Source organism: Eubalaena glacialis, chromosome 13 (assembly GCF_028564815.1).
Source record: "Eubalaena glacialis isolate mEubGla1 chromosome 13, mEubGla1.1.hap2.+ XY, whole genome shotgun sequence".
NCBI classification, from domain to species: Eukaryota; Metazoa; Chordata; class Mammalia; order Artiodactyla; family Balaenidae; genus Eubalaena; species Eubalaena glacialis.
The window spans coordinates 50,126,937-50,151,595 of NC_083728.1; the positions used below are offsets into that span (position 1 = coordinate 50,126,937).

Genomic DNA, 24,659 nt, shown 5'->3' on the forward strand with positions numbered 1-24,659 from the left:
TTTCATTTAGTTCAGAATATTTTAAAATTTCCTGTGAGATATTTTTGACCCATGGGTTATTGAGAAGTACATTTTTATTTATTTATTTTTAATTTATGGCTGTGTTGGGTGTTCGTTTCTGTGCGAGGGCTTTCTCTAGTTGTGGCAAGTGGGGGCCACTCTTCATCGCGGTGCGCGGGCCTCTCACTATCGTGGCCTCTCTTGTTGCGGAGCAAGGCTCCAGATGCACAGGCTCAGTAATTGTGGCTCACGGCCCCAGTTGCTCGGTGGCATGTGGGATCTTCCCAGACCAGGGCTCGAACCCGTGTCCCCTGCATTGGCAGGCAGATTCTCAACCACTGCGCCACCAGGGAAGCCCGAGAAGTACATTTTTAAAGTGCCAAATATTTGGGAAATCCCCAGCTATCTTTCTGTTACTGCCTTCTATTTTAATTCTTGTGTGGTCTGGAATGTACTTTGTATTTTTTCTTTAAAATTTTTAAGGATTGTTTTTTTGGCCCAGAATACAGCCTATCCTGGTGAATGCCCTCTGTGCTCTTCAGAAGAATGTGTATTCTGCAGTGTTGGCTGATTAACAGTGCTGTTCAGGTCATCTATATATTTACGGATTTTCTGTCTGCTTGATCTATCAAGTACTGACAGAGGTGGCTGAAGTCTCCAACTGTAACTGTTATCTATTTCTTCTCTCAGTTCTGTAGTTTTGCCTCATATCTCGACTCTGTGGTTAGTGCATTCACTTTACGTTTACGATTGTTATTTGTTCTTGGAGAATTAACCCCTTTATCATTATGCAACACACCTCTTTATCCCCGATAATATGCCTTATTCTAAGGTCGGCTTTGTATGACATTAACATAAGATATCCCAGCTTTACCTTGATTTGTGTTAGCATAGTATATCTTTTTCCATATCTTTACTTTTAATATTTACTTTCAATCTGTCTGGGCTTTATATACAGGTTTCTTTAAATGTAGACAGTATACAGTTTATAAGTAGACAACATATAGTGGGGTCTCATTTTTTAAAAAATCAGTCTGACAATCTCTGTGTTTTAGCTGGTGTGTTCAGACCACTGACATATAAATGATTATTAAGATAATCAGATTAATATTTACCATCTTTGTATATTGTTGCATTTGTTTCTATTTTCTTTCTTTTCAGCCTTCTCTGTTTTTTTTTTTTTTTAAATGTGGACCATTTTTAGGGTCTTTATTGAATTTGTTACAATATTTCTTCTGTTTTATGTTTTGGATTTTTGGCCACGAGGCATGTGGGATCTTAGATCCCTGACCAGGGATGGAACCCACACCCCCTGAATTGGAAGGCAAAGTCTTAACCATTGGACCACCAGGGAAGTCCCCATCTTCTCTGGTTTTAATTGAGCATTTTATGTGATTCCATTTTATCTCCTCTATTGCCTTATTATTTATACTTCCATTTAAAATATATATCTCAGTTGCTAAGCCTACTTTCAAATAGCACCATATTGTCTCAAGTGTAGTGCTGGTACTTTATGATGGAATATTCCCAAATCCTCCCTCTCACCTCTTCAACACTGTTGTCACTTTTCACTTTTACATATTCCTTAATCGCCCAATGCACTGATACTATTCGTGCTTTAAACAGACAGCGATATTTTAGAGAATAAGAAAAATAAAAGATTACATCTCATTTTTATTTATTCATTTTTTGCTGCTCTTCTTTTTTATCAATGTAGATCCAGTTTTCTGACCCATATTGTTTTCCTGCTGCCTGAAGAACTTCAATATTTTTCTAGACCTCAGGTGTGCTGGCAGTGAATTCCCCCAGTTGTTTGTTTGAGATTGTTTTTATTTATCCTTGACTTTTTCAGGATATTGTCCCTGGATATACACACAGGTTGGCAGGTTTTTGTTTATTTGTTTTATTCTTTCAACACTTTCAAGATTGAGTTGAACTGCATTCTTAGTTGTGTGGTTTCTGATGAGAAGTTGGCCACAATTTTTATCTTTGTTTCTCTGTAGGTAAGCTGTTTTATTCTCCTTGGGGAATCGTCAAAATTTTCTTTTTGTTTCCTACAGTTTAAATATAATACATCTAGGTCTTGTTGTTTTTGTTTTTTTGTTTAATTCTGCTTGATGGTCTCTCTGCTTCTTGGAACAGTGATTTGGTGTCTGTCACTAATATTGGAAAACCCTTGGATATTAATTCCTTAAGATATTTCTTCTTCTTTTGGTATGTCAGTTACACATGTTACACCATTTCCTACGGTCTTGCAGTCCACAGTTCTTGGATGTTGTGTTCTTTTTTTTTTTTTTTCACTTTTTTCAATTTGTGTTTCAGTTTGGGTAATTTCTTTTGGCCCATCTTCAAGTTCACTGATGCTTTTCTCAGCTGTGTCATCTACCAACAAAATATTCTTCATTTCTGTTACTGTTTTTTACTTCTAGCATTTTTTTTACAGTTTTTATCTCTCTGCTGACATTACCCAGATGTTCATGCATGTTGTCTACCTTTTCCTTTAGAGCTTTTAACATATTGGACACAGTTGTTTTAAATCCTCTGTTTGATAATTCCAACATCAGAGTCATAATCAAGTTTGGTTCTAATGATTGCTTTGTCTCTTCAGACTTTTCTTGACTTCTGGCATGCCTTGCAATAAAGACATCTTTATAAGGCAGTAGATATTAAAGTAAATAGGCCTTTAGTGTGAGAATTTATGTTAAGCTGGCAAGAAGTGGAGCATGTTTGATGTTTGTTGTAGCTTTAGGTGCCTCTTCGAATGTCTTTATTTTTGTCTTTCCTCTTGGCTTTGGGGCTTCCCTGTGTACTGCACCTCAAACAGAGTACACATCTCATGTCCCCCAGCTCACATCCACTGTTATCATACTGGAAGCTTATACTCACATGGTGGAAGGGTATGGGGGAGGGGAAGCTCTCTGACCCTCTAAGTCTTGTAACTGTAGTGCACAGTGGGCCAGGGGTGCACTCCACAAAGAGGGATGAACTCCACGGTCTTTCTGTCTCTCTTCCAGAGTAGGGTTACTACCCCCGCCCCCATCAAAAGCCTGCCAGAGACCACCCTGCAGCACTTTGCTTTTAGGATAACAAATGAGATGCATGTTGAAGATTAACAAATGCTTTAAGGTGGCTCTCTTTTGTTGAGGTAGTTTCTGTTCCTCTCCTGTACACACACATACTGTAAGGCTGTAGATATTTGAAGAAATATGTTAACTTAGCTTATTTTAAAAATCATTTAGAATATTTAATGCTGTCATTTAGCCTTACCATCACAATGCTGTTTGCTTTGCTAACTGAAGATTTGCAAGACTCTCAGCCCTTCTGTCTTCGCTAGGCAATGTCTTTATCATCATTGTCATGTGTGCCAGTGTGCATTTGATAAGTATAATAGCTTTGGAGTAAAAATGCCCTTTACTTTTTACTATAATAATGTCATGACCTCATAAACTATTAGAAGTCATTTTAGGTCTCAGAGGTTTTGTTAATTTGATATATTCTTTCTGAATATAGTATTTAGGAAAGAAAGTTTTTCTCTCATTATTCATTTTCCGATGAACCTAATAATATAAACATGTTATGTGTATACTTTTCTTTCATCCCTGTAAATGCAGCTGTGGCAGATTATATTTTCCCTGAAGTGGCTGCTGCAGTGTTTTCCATCCCTCATATTCTTCTAGAGCCTTGACCTCTATGTTCCCTCCCATGAGTCTGGGTAGACCTTTACCAAGGCCTCGGCCAGCAGGGTCTGGTGGAGGTGATGCTGCATGGCTTCAGAGGTTGGGTCATAACAAGGTCTCATGATCTGCCCTGGTATTTTTGGGACACTTGCTTTGGGAGCCCAGCCGCCATGCTGTGAGGAAGCGCAAATTAGCCCATGTGGAGGGACCACGTGGAAAGGCCAGGTACTGGGTGCCCCTGTGCTCACTCTGGGTGAAGTCCGAGCCAACAGCCAGCATCAATTACCAGACTTGGGTGTGAAGATGCTGCAGATGTTCCAGGCTCGAGTGACCCCAGACATCGAGGAGCAGAGACAGGCCTTCCCCATGGTGCCTCCCGGATCCCAACCCAAGAAACCATGAGCACAATGAAAAGGTCATTTCATGCCACTAGGTGCAGGGCAGTTTTCCTTGCAGGAATAACTGGATCAGCACCCAAAATAAAATGCAGAGGTTTATCAGAAAACCAGGAGCAGGTGTGGTGTGCAAAACACTTTCACTGCAGAAGCAGGAGGAAGTACGGGGAGATTGTGAGAGTTTGCTCCCCAAGGCAGCAGGATTCACCCCTTCCGTAAAAGTCTGAGGGCGTTTCTCTGGGGAGGCTGGGGTTTGTACCTCTTATTTCTTGGTATACTTTTAACGAGTCCACTTAGACACGGGGCCTGAGTTTCCTCATGTGCAGACCTTGACGGTGTTCCTTGGCCCCTGCAGGGTCTGAATGCAGAAGGCTTGGGTTCACTCCTTCTCTACCTCGGTGTTGCTCAACTGGAAAATCTACCCTCTGTGAAGTTAGACAAGAAAGTGAGGCTGGGTCACATCGCGTGCGATTTGGGATAAGGTGTGTTCTGGTCACTGTCTAGGAGATGATCCTTCTATCCCTGGAGATTTGTAGTCTGATAAGCTAATGAAAGTATTGTAGCCAGTAAGGGCTATACTATTATATAGTGACAACACGATATCTATCTGACTTACAAACACTGAAAATAAGTACAAGGTATGGGTAAGGTCCTTAAATTGTGTGTGTGTGCATGTGTGTGCACACACATGCATGGCCTGTTTATGCTGTGTAAAGACCAGCTCCCATGAGATCGTCTGTGGATGGGAACACACGGAGGGCAGACAGAGAAGGGAAGGGGAGAGCTGTCTTGGGCCGACACACTTTCTCTCTGGTCTTCCTTTTGTGTGTGTCTGTCCCTTTTGGAAGCCTCAATATTCTTGCCACCTTCTTCTCCATTGTAAGAAACAAGCAAAATCTCTAGGAGAAAAGTGCCTTTCTGGCCGGGGAGTCAGAAACAACAGACTAGTCCGAACTTTGCTCTTCCGTATTTCCCACCCCTTCCAGACAATTCCTTTTGGTGGGTCCCACCTTCGGGTCAGGTACAAGCAGGCCAACCTCTGTCTTATTTCTCTCATCACCTCCTAGAAGTGTAATATGTAGTTTTATTTGCCAATTATACCTCAATAAACCTGGAAAAAATGATAAACTCAAGACCACAGCTTCCCTCTAGACCCTCTGGCAGTTCTAAGTAACAGGGGGCTTCAGACAAGGGCCCTGGGCTGGGGTATGACCTGCACTCCCAGCTACATCCCAAGGTCTCAATCTCCTCCTGCAAGAATCTAGGACTTTGCAGAGGCCATAACTGGAGGAAAGGAGTGTGTCTGTTTCCTCCGCGTCATTTGATAATTTTCTTTGCTGTTGTTTCTGGAAGACGCCCCAGTCACTTGGCTACAGGGGACTGAGAGCTGACATGCAAAGGGGGAAAAAAAGAGCGAAGGAGGAGGGGAAGGAGTAAGAGGGAAAGAAGAGACTCTTTCATGAAGAAGAAAGGTCACTGCGGCTACTTTCAGCGTGTAAAATATTCCCTTAGCTTTATTATGTGGAGGGCATTAGCATTACACACAGTGGGAAGGAACATTTTAATACAGAGCATCTTTTTCCAGCTTCAAAGATGAGAGTAAAATATAAAGGTAATGAAACTGCTGTTGGGATGATGTCTTTTTCTCCTTGGGGCTTTGTGGGTTGGCAGGAAGCGGGCTGGTAGGAGCATAATTTGTGGGTCAGAAATGACCCCAGAAAGAGAAGGAGACAGGCTGAGTCCTTGGTGCCAGCGAGTCCCAGCGTTCTGACCTGCAGAGACACTGTAGGACCACCTTTCCAGCCCCACTCCAGGACCACCCCTCTGGCTCACCTGGGACCACCCATCAGGGCTCCCCCGGGATCACCCCTTTGGTTCCCCTGAGATAGACAGTCTTCCCCTGGGGCTGGTGGCCACACTCACAATCAGGAGAAATGCTAAATTTCAGTGAGAAGTTGGTGAAAATCATGATGAACCCATTTCCCACCAAGCCCGTGGATGTCCCAGACGGCCTGCCTGCCCTCGTGGGGTCTAGGCAATCCCCCCAGAGGAGGGGGGCAGGGAGGGGAAGACGATCCAGGTGTCCGAGCTCCCTGGGCTGAAAGGATGTCCAGGACTCTGGGGACAGGAGGAGGCGGGGGTGAAGGTGGGTGGAAGTGGGTGCCTATCTCGGGAACAGTGTGTGGGAGTGACTGTGTCCTGTGTCACCACGCAGCCGCCGGGAGGGGAGACCCTGGAGGGGAGGAATTGGCTCGGCGGGTCCACGAGCAGGACGTGTGGGCTCATCGGGGTTCCTGGTGCTCTGCCCCCACGGAGGTGTCCTCCCAGCTCTGTCCCTTGGAGTTAGGTTGTTGAGGTGTGGCCGATTAAACAGATGTTAAAACATCAGCGTGGAAGTTGCCTCACCCACTTAAGATACTAACGTCGTTAAGAATTTGATAAATGCGTACAGCTCATTGGCTAATTTCGACTATATGCTTTCGTTTATTAAAGGAGGCCACTGAAAGAACTCCTTTGAAAATAAACCACTAACTTCTAGGGGACAGAAGTCCTTGGGAGCAATACTGCTGCAGTGTAAATATCTGAGGATCCATGCTCTTTAGGACTTTTCCCCACGGTCCAAACTCTAAGCTATTGTTACCTTCTGTTCATTGCTTTCCCCGACATGCCCGTTGGGTTACATTAATCTCAGTGTAATAAAGAACTCTATTCTGAGCATTTAAATGGGTGAAGCAGGACTCCCCCTCGACAGCAGCTTGTCAGTTAGGACTTTAACCGTGGGTCTGTCTTATTTATTCCCTGACCACCTCCAAGAAGGACTGAAGAGGGCTGACTGTTTCCCGAAGGCCAGCAGCCCTTCCTCATCCCATTTCCCCGTTGCTTCCCGAGGTCTCAGTGGACTCGTTGCCCTGATCACCACAGAATCTCAGCCTAGGAACTTGGATGAGCCCCTCTCACAGCGCCTCTTTTCAGCCAAGAAGAACGGGCGGTTTGGGGAAGAGCTCTCTTGGCCAGGCCTCTGGTTCCTGGACCTGCTCCCCTGTCTCTGTCTTTATGCCAACCAAGCAGACAGAGTGTGTTTACTAAACTCCTGTTCAGGCCACACACCATGAACACCACATCCTGGAGATGCAGCCGGACTGCAGCACCCCCATGGCCAACGCGCTCCATCCACAGACCACCATGAGCTGAAACCCTTCAGCCAAGCTTTCTGACCATGACAAACGATTATTATAATCCTATGCTTGGAGCTGATGGGGAAGAGCTCTGAGTTTAGCTATATTTAGAAATATAGCTAAAGCTGATTCTGCTTTAAGCCTTTCCCCTGGCTTTTGAATTCTGTTAAGTTACTGGGAAATAAAGTTAATCATCTTGCAGGTTAGTGAAGGCTGCGTCAAGAGCACTTTTATGTCCTGCTGCCCAGGCCGTTCTTCGGTTTTACAGCTCGCCGGGAGCCCGGGGCGTCCCATCTCCTCCCGCTCCTGTGGGGAGACCAGGGCAGCAGGTGGGCCCCGGCAGAGAGTCACAGTCTTCCCGATTAGATGGCGGGGTGTTTGGGGGCACATCTGATTCTGTCCTGGTGCCAAAGGGCTAAGTCCTCTCTCCTGAGTAAAGGCAGCACACCCACACCCCCAAGTCCTTAGCTGGAGTCAGATGGCTCCTGTCTGCTGGGGAAGGGCCACCCTCTGGGGAAATGAACCCGGTTACTCCGGGCCTCCCTGGTCACAGGTGGTGACAAGGAGTACCAAAGAATTTTCAGAAAGAATTGGCCTTTCTCATGACAGGCTCTTAGGCCAAGAATGGAGGTGCCCAGAACACCCTGCGCATCTCCAGGTCCAGGCCCGGGAGCAGATTCCAGACACTCCTCCAGGAACCGTGCCTGAGAGCCGGCCCAGGACAGAAGCAGCCCTTTGACCACGGAGCTGAGCTGCCAGCTCCTGCCCCTGCTGCAGCTGCAGCCGTAGGACAGACACACTTCTGGGAGGCAAAGCTGCAGAGGGTGCTTCCCTGCACCCCGGACTCTGGCCTCCGGGGATGCTACAGGACAGCTTCGGGAAGAGTGGCCACATGTACTGAGGGGACCTGCAACCCTCGGGGCTCCGGCCTCCTTCAGACTCCAGAGCGTCAGCCCAACTCTGTGCCCCACCCCCCATCCAATATTCACGCATAATAAATCACCCCCCCCCCAACATTCACGCATAATAAATCAAACCTCACTGTGATCGGTCCTTGCAAGACACCCCGCCAATTACCTGAAAATCATCCTGAGAGCCAGAGCGATCAGGTGTACCCTCTGTGGGCAGAGCGTGACTCAGGCTCCCTGCTGCGGACTCAGGCTCCCAGGTCTGATGAGCACTTGCCCCCTGTGCGATGGGACAGGCACAAACGCACTCCCAGCGCCCCTGATGGGCAAGGCCCAGGAATCCTTACGTGGACACAGATGGCTCTGGATGAAGATTTGTTCACTTACAAGCTCCATTTTGGTTTTCAAACCCTGCATGTCATTTCCAGAGGAACGCAAGGCACTTTATACACCTCTAAGGACCAGGCAAAGTGATGCAAAATCATCTCAGGAATGCAGAGAATCATTTTAGAATTGAGCTCTAGGGGCAGGGTCTCAAGAGGGACTTACCACATCTGCACTGTGTTTAGATTCCCGGGAGGACCACAAAGTACTGCCAGTCTGTTCTTGGTACTTTCTGTGCCTGTAAACCATCCCGGACACCTTGGAAGCTCTTGTGGCTCTCGGTGACCAAGAAGGGACCCCCAGAGACCCAGTCTGGTGGTGGTGGGCAGTGCGGGCCTGGGATGGGGGCAGTGGTCTTGGAGGGAGGCAGGAGTGGCAGGAGGCTGGGGTGATGGCAGAATGGGGCTAATGGGGAAGCTCTGGGGTTCAGGCTGGCTTTGAAACCCCCATGCAGTTTGGATGAAGCAGGCAGTGCTGGGGCCTTGAGGGGTGATGCTGTCCACGTGGGACTGAGATGGGCCAAAGTGGACCCAGACTGTGGCACTTCCTGGAGAACCATGGATGTGCCGGGATGGGGGATGGGGGATGGGAAGGGTCCAGGGCCAAATTCACCACCTGCATGTTGCTGTCTCTCAGCTCAGGGCCAGTTCTAAAGGATACTTTCCACCTACACGTCTTGCTGTTTCCTGCATCCCCTAAGCAATCTGCGTCATGTCATCTAAGAACTCGCTGCTTTATCATTTATCTTTGAATTACTTTTGAGGCAGCTCTCCCCAACCAGCTCATGCTGAGCACGTGGGGCTCCTTCGACCCTGCCCTTGTGTGTGTGTGGACATCACCGCAACGCAAAGCTCAGACCAAAGTAAACACGTGCTGCAGTTGTGTTTCAAGGACTCCTTCCTATTTATATGTATCAATCATTTAAATAAAATCAAAGGTTAGAAATGAAGAATCCCCTGTCTAAAAGGAGAGAAGGAAAAATAAGAATGAGGAGCTTTACACACATGCTCTGCAGGTCACAGTACATGCTGTGCTCAAGGTAATTTTCCAGCTCTAAATTCAGCATCTTCTAGGCTCTATGTCTGGGATTCATGCAACCCTCAAGTGCCAGAAAATGCCAAAGCTCATCAAGGAAGCAAGAAAAGAGGGGCCCTGCTGAGAGCAGCCTGCCCAGAGTCTTGAGCCAGGGTCCCATCCTCTCGTTGCACCAGTTTTTACAGCCAAGGTGCAGGTGTAACATCATCAGTACTTTTAACTCCCACGTACAGCTAGCTGGCCCCACGGGTGAGGTAGTCCACTGAGGGGTCTCTCAGTGAGAAAGACTAAATTCCATTATTGTCAACAGCAAAACATCAGAGATGTACCCCAAATGACCCTAATTCCCATGAGAATCTATGATGTGCTCATCAACCAGTGACTCATCACAACTGTTCCTGAATTTCTATGTTCTGTTGGCATCACTATACTTGTGAGTCCAGACACAGGAGGTGCTGTCCTGCCTGTGAGGTGATGCTTCGTGCTGCAGACAGTGAGATGGATCAGTGGCCTGGCCTTCCCCATGGCCGCATCCAGGGACGCCTGTGGTGAGACTGGTGTCTGTCATGGACCAGGGCATGTTCAGCTAAGTGTGTCTAGGCTCTGGGCAGGCTGGACTCAGCCTTCAGAGGCAAAGCCACGGAAGCCACGGGGTCACTGCACAGAAGCAGGAGCTCCTGGGACTGCACCTTTTGTTTGGTCCTTGGGATGTCATAGGACCTGTGCAGAGCCTCAATCTCAGAAGAGATGTGAAAGAAAAGACCAACCATGCTTTTACGGGCTATGTCCTCAGAGCTTTAGATACATCATCTAAAAGCAAAAAGATCACGCATTTGCAAACGTAATTTGAGGTGAGCATGAGGCCAGAGGGAAGAATGTGACACACGCTGGGATTTTAACTCTGGATTCTCAGGCACTGTGTGGGCTCTGCCCTTGGACGATCAACGCACGGGTTTCTCTGCTCCAGACAAACAATCACAAAATCAAGATACTAATTACTGAGACAATGCATAAACTATAACTGCAAAAAATCCATCTAATACACTCCAGGAAACAGAACAGATATGATACATTTGTTCATCTATCCACCAAAACAAGCTGAGATCAGTGACTCATCTCCAGCATGCATTCCGGAGGAAGAAAAATAGATCAGAAATCTGATTTGTCTTGGCTGCACCGGATCATTAATATTTATACAGAATTGTTTAGATCCAGAAGTTGCAAAACAGCTCTCAGAAGCTACAATCAGCATATCAAATACACATATGGAGAGGGAGATAGAGATGGGGCAGGAGAGAGCGAGGGAGGAGGACGGAAGGGAGGGAGGGAGAGAGAAGGGGGAGGAGGGAGAAGGCTGAGGGGAGGGGGAGGGTGATCACTCCATGACCATTAAGCTGCGTTGCATGTGTTCCTGATACAGGTTAAAATATATCCATCTGACATATTGGGCCATCCTTCTAGTCATGTTTATACTCCATTTCTGCAAAGTCAGTGCCATTCCCGTGCCTGGTGGGGCTCCTGCAGCCTAGCCGTCCCCTCACCATAACCCTGGGGGGGAGAGGTAGGCCTGGTCCAAATCCTTCCCACTCCCTCACCCCCTTGGTAGCATCTTTCTTCCCAGGTGGTCCCATCACTCCTGCTTCTCCACACCCCCTGGGGCTGGAACGGGCTTTGCCAGGTCCTCCTCTGTGACTCCAGCAGAGTTCATGCCTTTAGTACTTAGTGACCCTGCTAAACCAGATGATAACTCCACCTGTTAGAGGACCCGTGACTCTCACGTGTGAAGTTGGGTCTTGAGCTAATTCTGAATCTGCAAGTGCTTACAGACGCAGTCACCGGGCGGTACTCAACTTACTATAAATCACGGGGCATCCGAGAATAATGAACTTGAGGACAAAAGAGGTACATGGTGACATACATACAACATTTCCTCCAGACCTATGGATGATTATAAACCACACCACTCAGTGTGTGGAGGACACGGGGTCCAGTTTTATGTAATGCACCTGTTCTAAGCATACAACTTTGAAAAAAAAAATGAGCATTTCAAAAATCTGTCTTTGTTTGTGACAAGGTTTAGCTAGGAGAACAGGGAAATGCCGGTCTCGCTGGTGAGATGAATGGTTAGAGATGGACAGGTGACGGCTCCTAAAAACATCTGAGGCATCTGCCAGTCAAGGCTTTGTTGTAACTAAGCTCCTGGCAGATGCGAGGGCGGAGGGAGGTGAACGGGCCCGTCTTGCTTCATCTGTCTCATGCGACCCCGAGGCTGCGCCGCAGAAATCCACAGAGGCCCCGCAGTGCCTGACACATGTGTCTGCTTGCTTCCTTGTGAAAGGATTTTCTGCTCTGAGTTGACTCTATTCCAGAGCATGCTGCTTCCGTGCAGTGCCCTCTGACCACCCTTTATGCTGTTGTATTTCCCACCCTTCTTCTCTGGCTTAAAACGCTCAGTTAATAGACCGACTCCAGTTTGCGTTCAAGACTCTCCGGCCCTGCCCTGTCTTCCCTGGCCCCCCAGGTCACCTCTGTCTCTGTTGCTTCCTCCTGGGGGGAGCCCTCAGCCTACGACTGGTGGCAGCCCCTCCTTGGTGGGCAGCTCAGAGGAGGGAGCTCGGCACTGTCTCCAGGGAGCCCAGAGGAGAAGGGGTTCGTGCTGGCTGCTCACAGCCCTGCGTAGGGCGCATGCCCAGAGCGTTTAGCAGCTTGACTTGATCTTGAGTCATGGTGACTCCTCGCAGCTGGGTCTGGACACCCTCAGGAGATGCCACGTTTATAAGCCACATGGTTCATCTTTACGAAATGACTGAACAGAACACGGGTGTGCAGGTCTCTGCATCAGACACACATGCAGCCGGGACTCGGCGGGCCCCTCGAAGGGCCAGGCCCGGGGCTTTCCAACCTTTATTCACACGGCGATGCCACTTCTGAGTCTGAATAAGGCTCCCATGGGCTTTGTTCTGTTTGTCCCATTGCACTAGGCCGCTCATGCAAAGAGCCAGGGCAAGTTCCTGTCAGCGCTGGAAGGAACGGGAATTCAAGTGACAGAAAATCTAAGTTCCTCAACCCAGCCTTCAATTTTCTAACTAAAAAACATTCCTGTTGTAAGAGGAACACAGTCTCTGTAGAAGAAATATAGATTTCTGCTTCTGATGATACCACTAGTGACCCTTCTGCAGAAGACAGCTACAGATTCTTTAGGAAATATTAATACTTTGAAACGCTGGTGCTATTCATAAAATTCATAATCTGACTCTTAATTCCCTTTTCTCATTTAATTATAGTTATAAGAGTGCAGTTAAGAAAGGAAAGAAACATTTTAGGAAATGAAATCAAGACATAATAGATGCGCAAATGTAGAAGATGCCTGAGGCCGACGCAGTGCACGGAGCCCTCAGGCCTCCCGCGCCAGCGTGAGCTCCAGACCCAGGGCCTCGGGGCAGCGGGGGTGGGCTGGGGAGTCGGAGAGGGTCTTCCAGCTCCAGTCTCAAGCTCACACCTGCCCCGCTGGTGAAGGTGCCCAGGTAAGCGCCCAATCCCGTCTAGAAGGCTTCTCTTTCTCACTGTAACACGCTCCAAGCAGGTGAGGACAGAAGACTTAGAAGCGAGAACTGTGCTTCTATTTTTGTTTGCAGATAAAAGTCAAAGTTATATTGCAGGAAATTTGATTTTAAGTGTTAGAAGCACTGATATTTGCATCATGTATCCATACTTGCTACCTCTCTGATTTCTGTGTTATTTAATCCCTTGAAACGTCAGTCTTTTCATCCATAAAATGGGGATAATAAATTCCCACCTTTCAGACTCATTGCCAAGATTAAATAAGATAAAGTGGGTACATCAACTAGCTCACAGCCATCGCACAGCAAATTTGGGTTCCTTTCTATCCTCCACATCATTCAGAGCATCGTTTTCTGGGTGGACCCACCAAAACTACACACAACACTTTCCTCTATAAAAAGTGTATAAAACGTGCCTGCATCGGGAGCCGGATCAAATGATTAGCACTGGAGTAAAATGAAGCTGTGGACAAATGCTGCACTCAGGCCTCCACACTGAGGCCTGGGGCCAGGCCCACCGCCAGCAGGTCTGGCCTCAGGACGCCATCGCCTTCACTGACCCCTGATCCCATGGCCACAAAGTGACGCGATGGCAGTGCCCTGTCACGGACTTCCCATGAGATCACGCGTGTGCAACTGCTCAGACTACGGCAGCATCAGGAGCGGGGGGAGGGCTTGTTCAAAAGCCGTTTCCACGCCCCCTCCCCCCCCCCCCCAGTGGCTCTGATGTAGCGGGTTGGTGGGCCAGACAACACGCCTTTCTAACTGAGCTGGGGGTGTCGACACTGCTGGCCAGGACCACCCAAGAAGGCAGGTGTGCGGTGTTCAACGCAGGCCAGGGCCCAGAGGTGCAGGTGCTGCCCACCTCTCGGACACTTTTACCACCACTGTTGCTGCTACTTGAGGCCTTTTTCGAATCATAAAATCTGTTGGAGAAAAGATCCCATGTCTCCTTCCAGGCGTCCCTTGACCTGGGGACCCACGTGTGTGCCGCCAATTCCGATTTCCTGCATCTACAGTCAGGCTGAAGAGGCACGAACAGAAGGCCTGGCAGGCTCAAGGCTGGGCTGGAGCGCCATGCGCCAGGGGCTGCCAGCCTCCTGGGCCTGCAGTGCAGCCCAGAACCACGCTGACCCTGAAGGGACCCGCGTGCCAGGGTCTTAGCCACGAGTTCCCGTGGAGATGTGTCCACTGAGGGGAAGTCCACGCTCACAGCACAAGAAAAAGAGGGACTGAGAGCCGGGGACCCCAGAGCCCCTTCTCTAATTCCAACAGCAAAGGTAACCCCGCAGGCCTCAAAAAGCTGGCTCTTCACCCCTGAGAATGTGACCAGCAGCCTCCACGGAGACTGTTTCATTTGCTGTTAACAGATGATAAGAATCCTTTCCCATCAAAGGCATTGAACATCCTGACTCAGCAGGCCCGAGTCTAGGAGGTTCTTAAGGTGTGAAGGGTAACGTTACTTTCTGAGAAGGAGGATCTCATGCCAGTCTCCTCGACTGTGGCTGGAGTTTTATTATATTTACCATCTTTTAGACAAGGATGCTGTGCACGGCTTGCCCTGCTCCAGAGACAGGCCTCCCCCAGGGTACGTTGGGCAGCCGAGACCAGGGATGACTTCTGCATCCCAGCACGTAGACAACCTTTCCTGGGTGCCCCCCCCCAGCCCCTGCTTATCCAGGGCTCACCTGGCCTCTGCCGGCAGGTGACAAGTGACACCAATGTCCACTTGCATCTCCTTGAACAGGGAGCATCTGCCCTGTGGAATCCATGGTAAAAATATTAGCCCCATTGACAACTTGGCAATCAGAACACAGCTCTGGCTTGGAGGGCACCCCCTGGGGTGATGGGGTTTGTCAGCAGGCCAGGCTGGGAGGCTGGGGGTGGGCCGCCCCCTTCACCCCTCGATGTGTCAAGACTGGGATGCAGGAGGAGGCCGATGTTACACTTGGGCCCTGGTTTTCTGGGCTCTGTCCTCCTGACCTTCCTTCTCCTGGTGAAACCCTCTTGCCTCTTGGCAGCGCGTTAACCCAGGCTCAGGGCGCAGTTGACACGGGGCGCTGGGCTCTGGGCCTGGGGTCTTCTGGGGACACCGTCTGCACATCGAGGGCATCTGCCCATGCACTTTTGTCTGGGTCTCGCTGTGCGTCCCAATCCTTGGTGCACGCAGCGACCACGGCCACTGCTTGGGTCTGGGAGATCCCGGCCTCGCTCCACCCACAGCTGCTCGGGCCCCTGACAGCCCGGAGTCTTGCTCTGCAGCCTCGGCTTGTGCCCCCAGAGCAGAGGCCTCTGGCATGTGTGGGACAAGGTCACAAAAGAGAAGCTCAGACAGATCCTCCAGGTCAAAGCTGGACGTGGAACAGCCACCTGACCCAACCCCAGCGGTGCAGGACGGTCCCCATCACCCCTCCCCGTACCTGTCCATCCTCCAGAGACGGGACCTCAGAGCAGCGGCCCCGCCATGTCCCCCTGGAAGGGCCGCTGGGGCCTCTCAGTGTCCCTGTGAAGAGGTGCCTGCCCTCAGGGGGCCACCAGTGGGTCCTCTTCTCCCCCTGCTCCTCGTGGGGTCAGGAGAGGGGGGGCAGGGGACACAGGAACACGCATAAAGGGACTCTCCACTCACCCAACAAACCGAATCAGTACAGACAGCGGCAAGAAGCGGTGAGAGGCCAGGGGTCTGTTCTCAAGCCCAGAGGAATCAGTGCTTCAAGCGTGAGACCTGGCCGGTAGGCCCGAGAGCCCTGGACACTGGAGAGGGAGTGCCCTGAGGATGCGGTGGGCTCTGGGGCCAGCGGAAGGGGCTGCCTTTCTCTCCCGTCTGGTGGGGATGACGGGTGATGCTGAAACTCATGCTTTAATTGGCAAGTACACATCTTCCTTTGATTAATAAAAACGGGAATGTAGACGATTTCTGAATGAAGGTTCCCCATTTGCTAGAGGAAATCTTTCAAAACCTGGGCTCCTTGAAGGCACATGGAGGACGTTTGCTGTGAAAAAGGGCTGGGAATCGACCCTCTTAAAGCATGGAGGGCATGGTTACCCACCAAGACAGGCCGTTTCCTCCAGAACCTTAGTTTGGGATAAGCACACAGGTGCTGCAAGACTGGACTCTATTTTATGTGTGAGCCTTTCACAAAGAAAACCAAACCCGCTTTGCCTCCGTTCCCAGTATGTACCAAGTCCGCGCCCAACACGGGGTCAGTCCCGCTGACGTGGAGGGCAGGCTCCCAACCCGCTGCTTTCCCAGTGGCCGCTGTCAGAGGATGCATCCCGGGCCTGATGGGGTGAGGCTGGGTCCCCCCTGCCCGGTCCCCCCAGGTGGCCCTCCGCCCCCGAGCGGGCTCTCCTCAATGGCTTGGGTGCGCCAGCCGCGTGTGCGTGATCCACGGGGAGGCCTTACCTCGTGGGACAGGTAGAAGGCGGCGATGCCCAGGGGCCAGAAGCAGCAGAGCATGGAGAAGACGCTAAGGCCCAGGTGGTCCCGCGGGGGCATCACCAGGAAGTTGTCCTCGCTCTCTGTGTCACTGGAGTAGTCGCTCTGCCGGGAGAGATGGGGAGGGAGAGCGGGGTTACCAGGGGTCTCTCCATCAATCCCCGAAGCGGGGGTCAGGCCTGGCAAGCCCTCCTGGCAAGTGTGTGTCCCCCACAGGAAGAGAAAAACCCCGAGGATGGGCTCTGGGTTGTTCCACGGGAGATTAACCTCACAGACCCGCGGATCTCTGGGATGGGGTGCGGACAGCTGGATGAAGGTTTGACCATCGGAGGATGGGGCTGGGTGGGAAGTGCACAGGCAGAGTTGGAGTCCACTCTTTGTTCCAAGACTTCAAGCTGGTTTCAGGACGAGGCAGGGCAGGTGTCGGGGCCAGGACCTGCCCAGAACCCCCTTCTTGCCTTAGACCCTGATCTGAGTAAGGACGTCACTGGGCCTGGTCTCAAGCCCGGGTGTCCCTCCTGTTTTGGTTAATCAAACACATGTAAAACTGCCAATCAGAGCCTCTACTCAGCCTGTGCTTGAAGCTTCCTGCTGGACTGTTTGTGTCTCATCTGAGAGAAAACAGGTGAATTTGGAGGGGCTCACCCCAATCGCAAACAGCGACTTTCTCCAGGGGCCCAGGATGGAAGTGGGTGATGCACTGTCCACACAGTACCCAGCCGCCCTCCGCATGTGCATGCACACACACACACACACACACAGATACACACACACGGACACACACAGACACACACACATATACACACATAGGCGCGCACACACACACACACAGACACAGAGACACACACAGATACACACACAGACACACACAGACACACACATAGACACACATAGACACACACGTACACACACATGGACAGACACACACACAGATACACACACACAGACATGCGTACACACACAGATACAGAAACACACATAGACACACAGATACACACACGGACACACAAACACACAGAGACACACACAGACACACACACATGGACACACAAACAGACACAGACACAAACACAGATACACACACAGATACACACACACACGGACATACAAACACACACAGACACACCCACAGACTCACACACATACACACAGACACACACACAGATACACACGCATGGACACACACAGACACACACACACAGACACACACACAAACACACACAGACTCACACAGACTCACACACATACACACACAGACACACACAGATACACACACAGACACACACGTACACACACAGACACATACACACACAAACACACACAGACACAAATACACACACAGACACACACAGATACACACACACAGACACACATGTACACACACAGACACATACACACACAAACACACACAGACACAAATACACACACAGACACACACACATACAGACACACACAGACACACAAACACACACAGACACACACACACAGAGACACACACATGCATGCACCCCATGGGTCCCAAGCTCCCAGGCATCCCTTCCCAGTGAGGACCAGCTCCTTCCTGCAAGGCAGGCTCTTGCCCTGGTTGGTCACCGTCCCTGGGGTCATCTTTCCAGGACCCTGTAGCCTCCCCTCCGCTGGGCCAGGTCTGCGGAATTCCTGTCTTTCCTCTGCAGCATCACCTCCCAAACAATAAACGGAAAGGGAAAGGCCCATCCTCACTGCTGCAGAGAGGGAACGAGCATCCCTCAGGGAGGCATCTCGCTCGGTGGGATCTGGGGACTGAGGGCTGAGGGGCAGACGCACATCTGCCGGCCCGCAGGGAGGCCAGAACCTTCAATCCGGGTGAAGGGGGCCAGGCAGGGTCGCCAGGACGAGCTGCCCAGGAGGCCCATGGTGTCCACTCTGGGAGCACAAAGCTCGGAGCCTCAGGGCTGGGCTGGAACAGCCGAGATGCCCTTTATGGCCCTCTGCACGGGGTCTGGGGAGGGGACCCTGAAGCGACAGTTGCAGGGCAGGATCCGAGGCCCCCGAGAGACACGGAGGACGGGGCCAAAGGACAGAGCCCCCAGTGGATGCGCGTCATTCGACGGGTCTGGCTGCACCCAAGCGACAGCTCTGTCTGTGGGTACTTGTTCAGGCTTTTGCCTTCTGTGGTTTTTTGGTTTTGTTTTAGTTTCCTAAGGGTTTAAATACCTGGACTGGCTGGATTCTGACTCCACATCTGGAAGTAGCTGCTGCGGCTGTTTCTCGTGTTACTTCTATTTTACAAAGGACACTGCTGGGATCTGGGCGGTTACAGTGTCCCCAAACCACAGAACTGTCTGGCCAGTGGCCGCTTACTCCAGACTTCTGTGCTGTCAGCTGTCTGGACACCAGCATCTGGCCACAAATCAACCCCACTGGCCTTAGTTCCTTCTTGCCTAAAGCTGGGGTGTCCTCTCTGTACCCCTTGGCCCCGGGATTTTGATAACCACTTCTCGACTGGTCTGTTCCATGGAGGCAACGAGGTGGCCAGTGGCCAGAGTGGTCAGTGGAAAGTTCCCCAATCAGAGAGCAGTGTGGTGTGAGCTGAGGCGACAAACCAAACAGGGCTGCCTGGGCGTCGACCCCTATCTTTGGAAACAGCTTCAAATGACACCACCATGCCTGTGAAGCAAAGTTTCCCCCCCGAAATCTTCACAGATTTTTCTTTAGCGCCTAAGGGAACCACATCTGTAAACTGCAAAGTTGTGGCTACATGGCACCAAAATAACTAGTCAATTTTCATTAAAATAGGTTTTTAAAAATTCAGACAAATGACAGAGTAGACAAAAACAGCCCAGCTCTCTGTACCATCTCCCTCCCATCCACGGCAGTGCTGTGGGTACAAGTGGCCATGGGCATCGCACCAGCAGATAGAGGAGAGGAGAGGAGGACCCTGGGGGCAGGTGGCGATGGAGACACCATCAAACCAAGTAGAGAAAACACACCAGGCACAGCAGCTGTTTCTGAAAATCCTCTTCGTGGGGCATTAGCTTAGAATATCTGCAAGGCAGGGCGGACGCTTCCAGAGACGTTCACAGTTCACATGGTAGAAGGAACAGATGCTACAAGGGGGCAGAGCAGTACAGGGGCTGCTGTCCTCCTCCCCCAGCCCCCCACTGCCCACACAGTCCGCCCTTGTCCATGACCTCCACGCAGGGAGCTGTCTCTCTGTCCCCTGGGGTTTCTTCCTAGGGAAGATTGAATGGGATAATCATAGCACCAGGCGGGACGCACATCAGCCCTGTGAGCACAGCCATGAGGGTGAAGGGGTGCAGGGGCTCGGCCTTGTCCCTCGTCTCTCTCAAGGCCTCACTGTCCCCTCGCCACTGCCCGGCTCCCTGGAGCCCCACTCCCTCCTCATCCCCTGGCCTTCTCTGCTGGCTAATGCTGGGGAGCATCTCTGCATGGCCTGGGCGGGGCCGGCGGGTGGAGACCAGGACGGACTCGGGATCGGGATTCCCTGTGGAGCCTGAACGGTGCTCCCGACAACACCGCTTCAAAAATGCAAAATCTGTTTACGATAGCCAGGACATGGAAGCAACCTAGGTGTCCATCATCGGATGAATGGATAAAGAAGATGTGGCACATATATACAATGGAATATTACTCAGCCATAAAAAGAAATGAAATGGAGGTGTTTGTAATGAGGTGGATGGAGTTAGAGTCTGTCATACAGAGTGAAGTAAGTCAGAAAGAGAAAAAGAAATACAGTATGCTAACACATATATATGGAATCTAAGGAAAAAAAAAAAAAGGTCATGAAGAACCTAGTGGCAAGATGGGAATAAAGACACAGACCTACTAGAGAATGGACTTGAGGATATGGGGAGGGGGAGGGGTGAGATGTGACAGGGTGAGAGAGTGTCATGGACATATATACACTACCAAATGTAAAATAGATAGCTAGTGGGAAGCAGCCGCATAGCACAGGGAGATCAGCTCGGTGCTTTGTGACCACCTAGAGGGGTGGGATAGGGAGGATGGGAGGGAGGGAGATGCAAGAGGGAAGAGATATGGGAACATATGTATATGTATAACTGATTCACTTTGTTATAAAGCAGAAGCTAACACACCATTGTAAAGCAATTATACTTCAATAAAGATGTTTAAAAAAAAAAAAAGCAAAATCACAGAGGACTCTACGTGGTCATGGAAAATGATGACGTAAATGTTTATTCATTGCCCTGGAAAGATGCTTGTAATAACCGAGGGAAAAACCAGGGTAGAAAGTGGAAGAAGTCATATTTCCTCCAGAAAGTCAGAAGTTAAGATGCTTCTGGATGGCGGGCATATCAGTGTTTTTGTTTTTGTTTTTCTTTTTGCATTTCTGGGGTATAGTTTTTCTACAATAAGCAAGGTTATTGGGCAATGAAACTCACCAAGACGCAGACATGCTGACAGGTGGGGGGTCCCCCCGCCCTTCGTCCTCCCGTGGAGTGGGATCCCTCAGGGCTTCCCTGAGGCCCTGCTTGGAGACATTGCGTCGGGGGCCCAAGGAGCAGCTGGCGGAGCAGGATAGGAACTCAGCACAGCACCCAAGCTCCCTGAGATGCAGGTCAGACCCACCAGGTCACTGAGGGTCAAGATCAGAGGCCTCAGCCCACGGAGCCCACGTCTGTGTTGACCAGCAAGGCACCACCGCCCCACGGAGCTACTTAAATTACCCAAATCAAAGATGCCCGACGTAGTTCCTCAGCCACCCTACCACCTGCCCGGGGCTCAGCTGGCACAGGTGGCCAGTGCCCATCACATGGGACAGCACACAGACTGCACATAGCAGGTACCAACAGCACACGTGTTGAATGCATGAAGAATTCCCAAGTGCCCTTAGCCGACACGGACAGCACCTGAGAAGCAGCCAGCCTCCAGGGTTTGCCCCGAGCACATGGGAGGAACCAGGCCCTCATTCCACGTGGGCAGTCAGCCCCGCTGCCCCAGGCTCCTCTCCTTCCTGTGACCCCTAGGGTCCTAACCGTCCATTCAGGTGGGACCACAGTGGGAGGATGGTGACTCGGTCAGGTTCAAGGCTGTCTCACCCAGGGCAGCGGATGAACAGAACCGAGGACAAAGGCAGGTGGACACAGCCCCCCATCCTCCTCGTGCCGGTCACAGACCCTCCAGATGTTCTGGGGGTGCAACATCCCGTCCACGTCGGAGGATCGAGGAGTGTGGGTGAGTGCTGCTGACACCTGGAGCTTCCACAGCCACAGACGGAAGTGCCTCTCCTGACCACTGTCTGGGTTGTGAGCCCTGAAGTCCTTGCAGGGAGGGCACTGGGCCATACTCCCTCACCTGTACTGTCGGGGTAGCCCCACCGGTCCACTTGTGTCCACTTGGGGGTCTTCCGTGGGCAGATGAGCTATGGAAGCCCAGACCCCTCAGCACTCGGCAGAATCCTCTGACCCAGGCTCCCCTGGCACCTCAGGCCCACTGGCCTCTCCTTTACCCAGAATCAGATCAATCAAAACCAGTCTCTGCTGGGGACCCACTCTGTGTATTGCACACAGGGTCACAGATGCAAAGATGTGCAGGGGTCTGGGGGCTCAACAACATGGAACCTGGGGGACATATTTTAGTATCTAAACACGCTGTGCCCTAAATTCTACCGGGGGGCTGTTATTCAACTTTCCTGAATTAATTTAAACACCATTTTCTCACCAGCTATGGTCTTCAATCTGATGGTTGGGTTACGATGACAGGCTCCTTCTAAGACTTGCCCTTCTTGTGATCTGGAAGTGCTCAGGGGTCCTGAGGACAATCCTACAAAACGTTCTCAGGACCCGTCTTAGTTTAGTTCCCCCAGAAGCAGATCTTGAGTCAAGGACTGGGTGCACTTGTTTTCTTGGTAGAGGACCACGGGAAATGCTGGAAGGGAAGAGGGGAGGTGGGACGTGGCCGGTCCAGAGCCAATAAAGGGCGTGTTACCAAGGCAGGTCCTTTGTGGGCGCCTGGAGCCTGGTCCCTCTGGGACCTCGGGGGCCATGTGGTAGAGGGAACCCCCGGGGAACCACCTCCTGGCAGTTTCGGCGAGTGCCTGGGGGCAGAGGTTCTCCCACATTGCAGGGCAGGCTTCAGGGCCCAGAGAAGGTCCTCAGGTGGGCAGAGGCCAGGCCAGGGGGCTTCTCCTGCAGGGGTGATACCTGGGGGTGGGCTGAGAGCATCTGCTGCAGAGGCCGTGGAAGAACTGGGGTGTTAAGACACCCTAAAACTTCAATCAGGGCAAGACCACCACACTCAGCGCACGTCTGGGAGGGTGAGAAGATGGGGACACACAGGAACGTGGACATCCAGGATGATGAATCCCATCTACCTCCAAATAAACAGGCACAAAGAACAAATACACATCGTGTGTTTTCAAAGACAGAAGACCTGGTTTAAAATAACACTACACGCACCAGGTAAAACCAACCTGCATGTAGCAAGCAATCAATCTATGTTGGAAATTATATTATTTTTTCACTGTCATGTTTTTGTTTTCACAGTGTGGATATAATCAGGTTGTTCACTGGACTTCAGATTTTGTCCAAGAAATTGTGATTCCCCTCTGAAGGCTCCTTGCTCAGTAAGGACGTGGGGGTAGCATGTGCAAAGGCCCTGGGCCGGGAATGAGCACTGTACACATGCAGAGCTATAGGGAGTGAGCGGACTTGGTGTGGGAGAGGGGCCCCCAGCAGACCGTGTGGAGTGCGGGCCGCTTTCCACTGCTGCGACCAGGGCTTATCCCACATCAGACAAGAAACCAGGAAATACACACAGACACAGCCCTCCAGGATCAACCACAGGTGTGGGTGTCACAACCGAGACCAGCCCTGGCATGTCGATTTATCACCTGCGGATCCAGTTTCTAAATGTTAATCCCTGCTTCAAACCTGCATTATTTCCACGTGTGATATTCTGCACCTAAGAGCTACATGTACAACTGCATAAGGTGATGGTCGATGAGCTACATGTACAACTGCATAAGGTGATGGTTACATTTGCCATAGGGTAACCTACAGTTTGCAGATGGAAAGTCCAAGTTATTGATAGTTTTGGCACCGTGGGTTTGGATTGGTTTGAACTAGGACTTGACTGTCAGAGTCACGTGAGTGCAGGGTCAGCATCTGAACTTTCGTGGCCTGGGTGCTCTGCTGGCCTCACCTGGTCCAGGTGGAATGATGCTAATCCTCACTTAGAGAAAGGAGAATGAAAACCACACTAAGATACTATGTTTCACCTATCGAGTTGTCAACGATGAAAAAGCACAACCAGCCATCCTGTCAGTTAGGCTGTGGGCACACAGGCTGGCTGGATGCAAATTGGTGACACCTTAGGAAGCAGATCTGTCGACATGCAACACAATTAAATACGTGCTGAGTTTTTGGTTCAGTAATCTCAATTCTAGGTATTATTCTGAAGATTCACCTCCAATAATAGAAAAATACATATGCTCAAGGTTATTCATGGCAACCTAGTATGTAATTGCAAAATACTGGAAACAACCTAAATGCCCATTCGAAGGAGGGTGGTTACATAAACTATGAGGCATCCAGTGGTTACATAAACTATGAGGCATCCACCGCATGGGATAAAGTGCAGGTGAAAAAAGAGTGTGTGGTAGTGGTGCGAGCTGTTTGGATTGGATTGAGGATCTTAGTTTCTATCTACCTATAAGTAGATAAAAAATAAGTATGTCTGTGTACGCACACATGGTTACACAGATGTGTTTATGTACCTATGTGCTACATGTTTCTCCTGGCTCGGTCTGCCAGAGGGCCTGGGAACAACGCGCCCACCCCCCAGGCGATGAGAAGACCCAGTGCCCGGACGCTGGTTTCTAGATATGGCTCTCCAACACAAGGAGCCAGGGCGCTTTGGAGAAACGGCTGATTTCAGGGTCAGGGCCGTCAACATCCGAGACAGACCTGGGACAGCTCTCTGCACAGGAAATAATGATAAAATGGCTAATGGATGACAAGGTGTGTCAAAAGGACACAGAGCCAACCAGAAGGGGCGCCTGCCGTCAAATCTGTAACAAAGTGAGAATAAACACACAGTAAATACCATAACGGATGGACAGGA

At 50.5% G+C, this 24,659-nt stretch overlaps 1 protein-coding gene across 1 annotated transcript in view; it reads right to left on the reverse strand.

Annotated features, from left to right (window-relative positions):
• SYNDIG1 (synapse differentiation inducing 1) overlaps positions 1-24,659 on the reverse strand; it is a 57,285-nt gene that overhangs the window by 16,373 nt on the left and 16,253 nt on the right. The window contains exon 2 of the mRNA XM_061209632.1: positions 16,539-16,676. Within this exon, the coding sequence (XP_061065615.1) occupies positions 16,539-16,676 (138 nt within the window). The remainder of the gene's footprint in view (positions 1-16,538; positions 16,677-24,659) is intronic.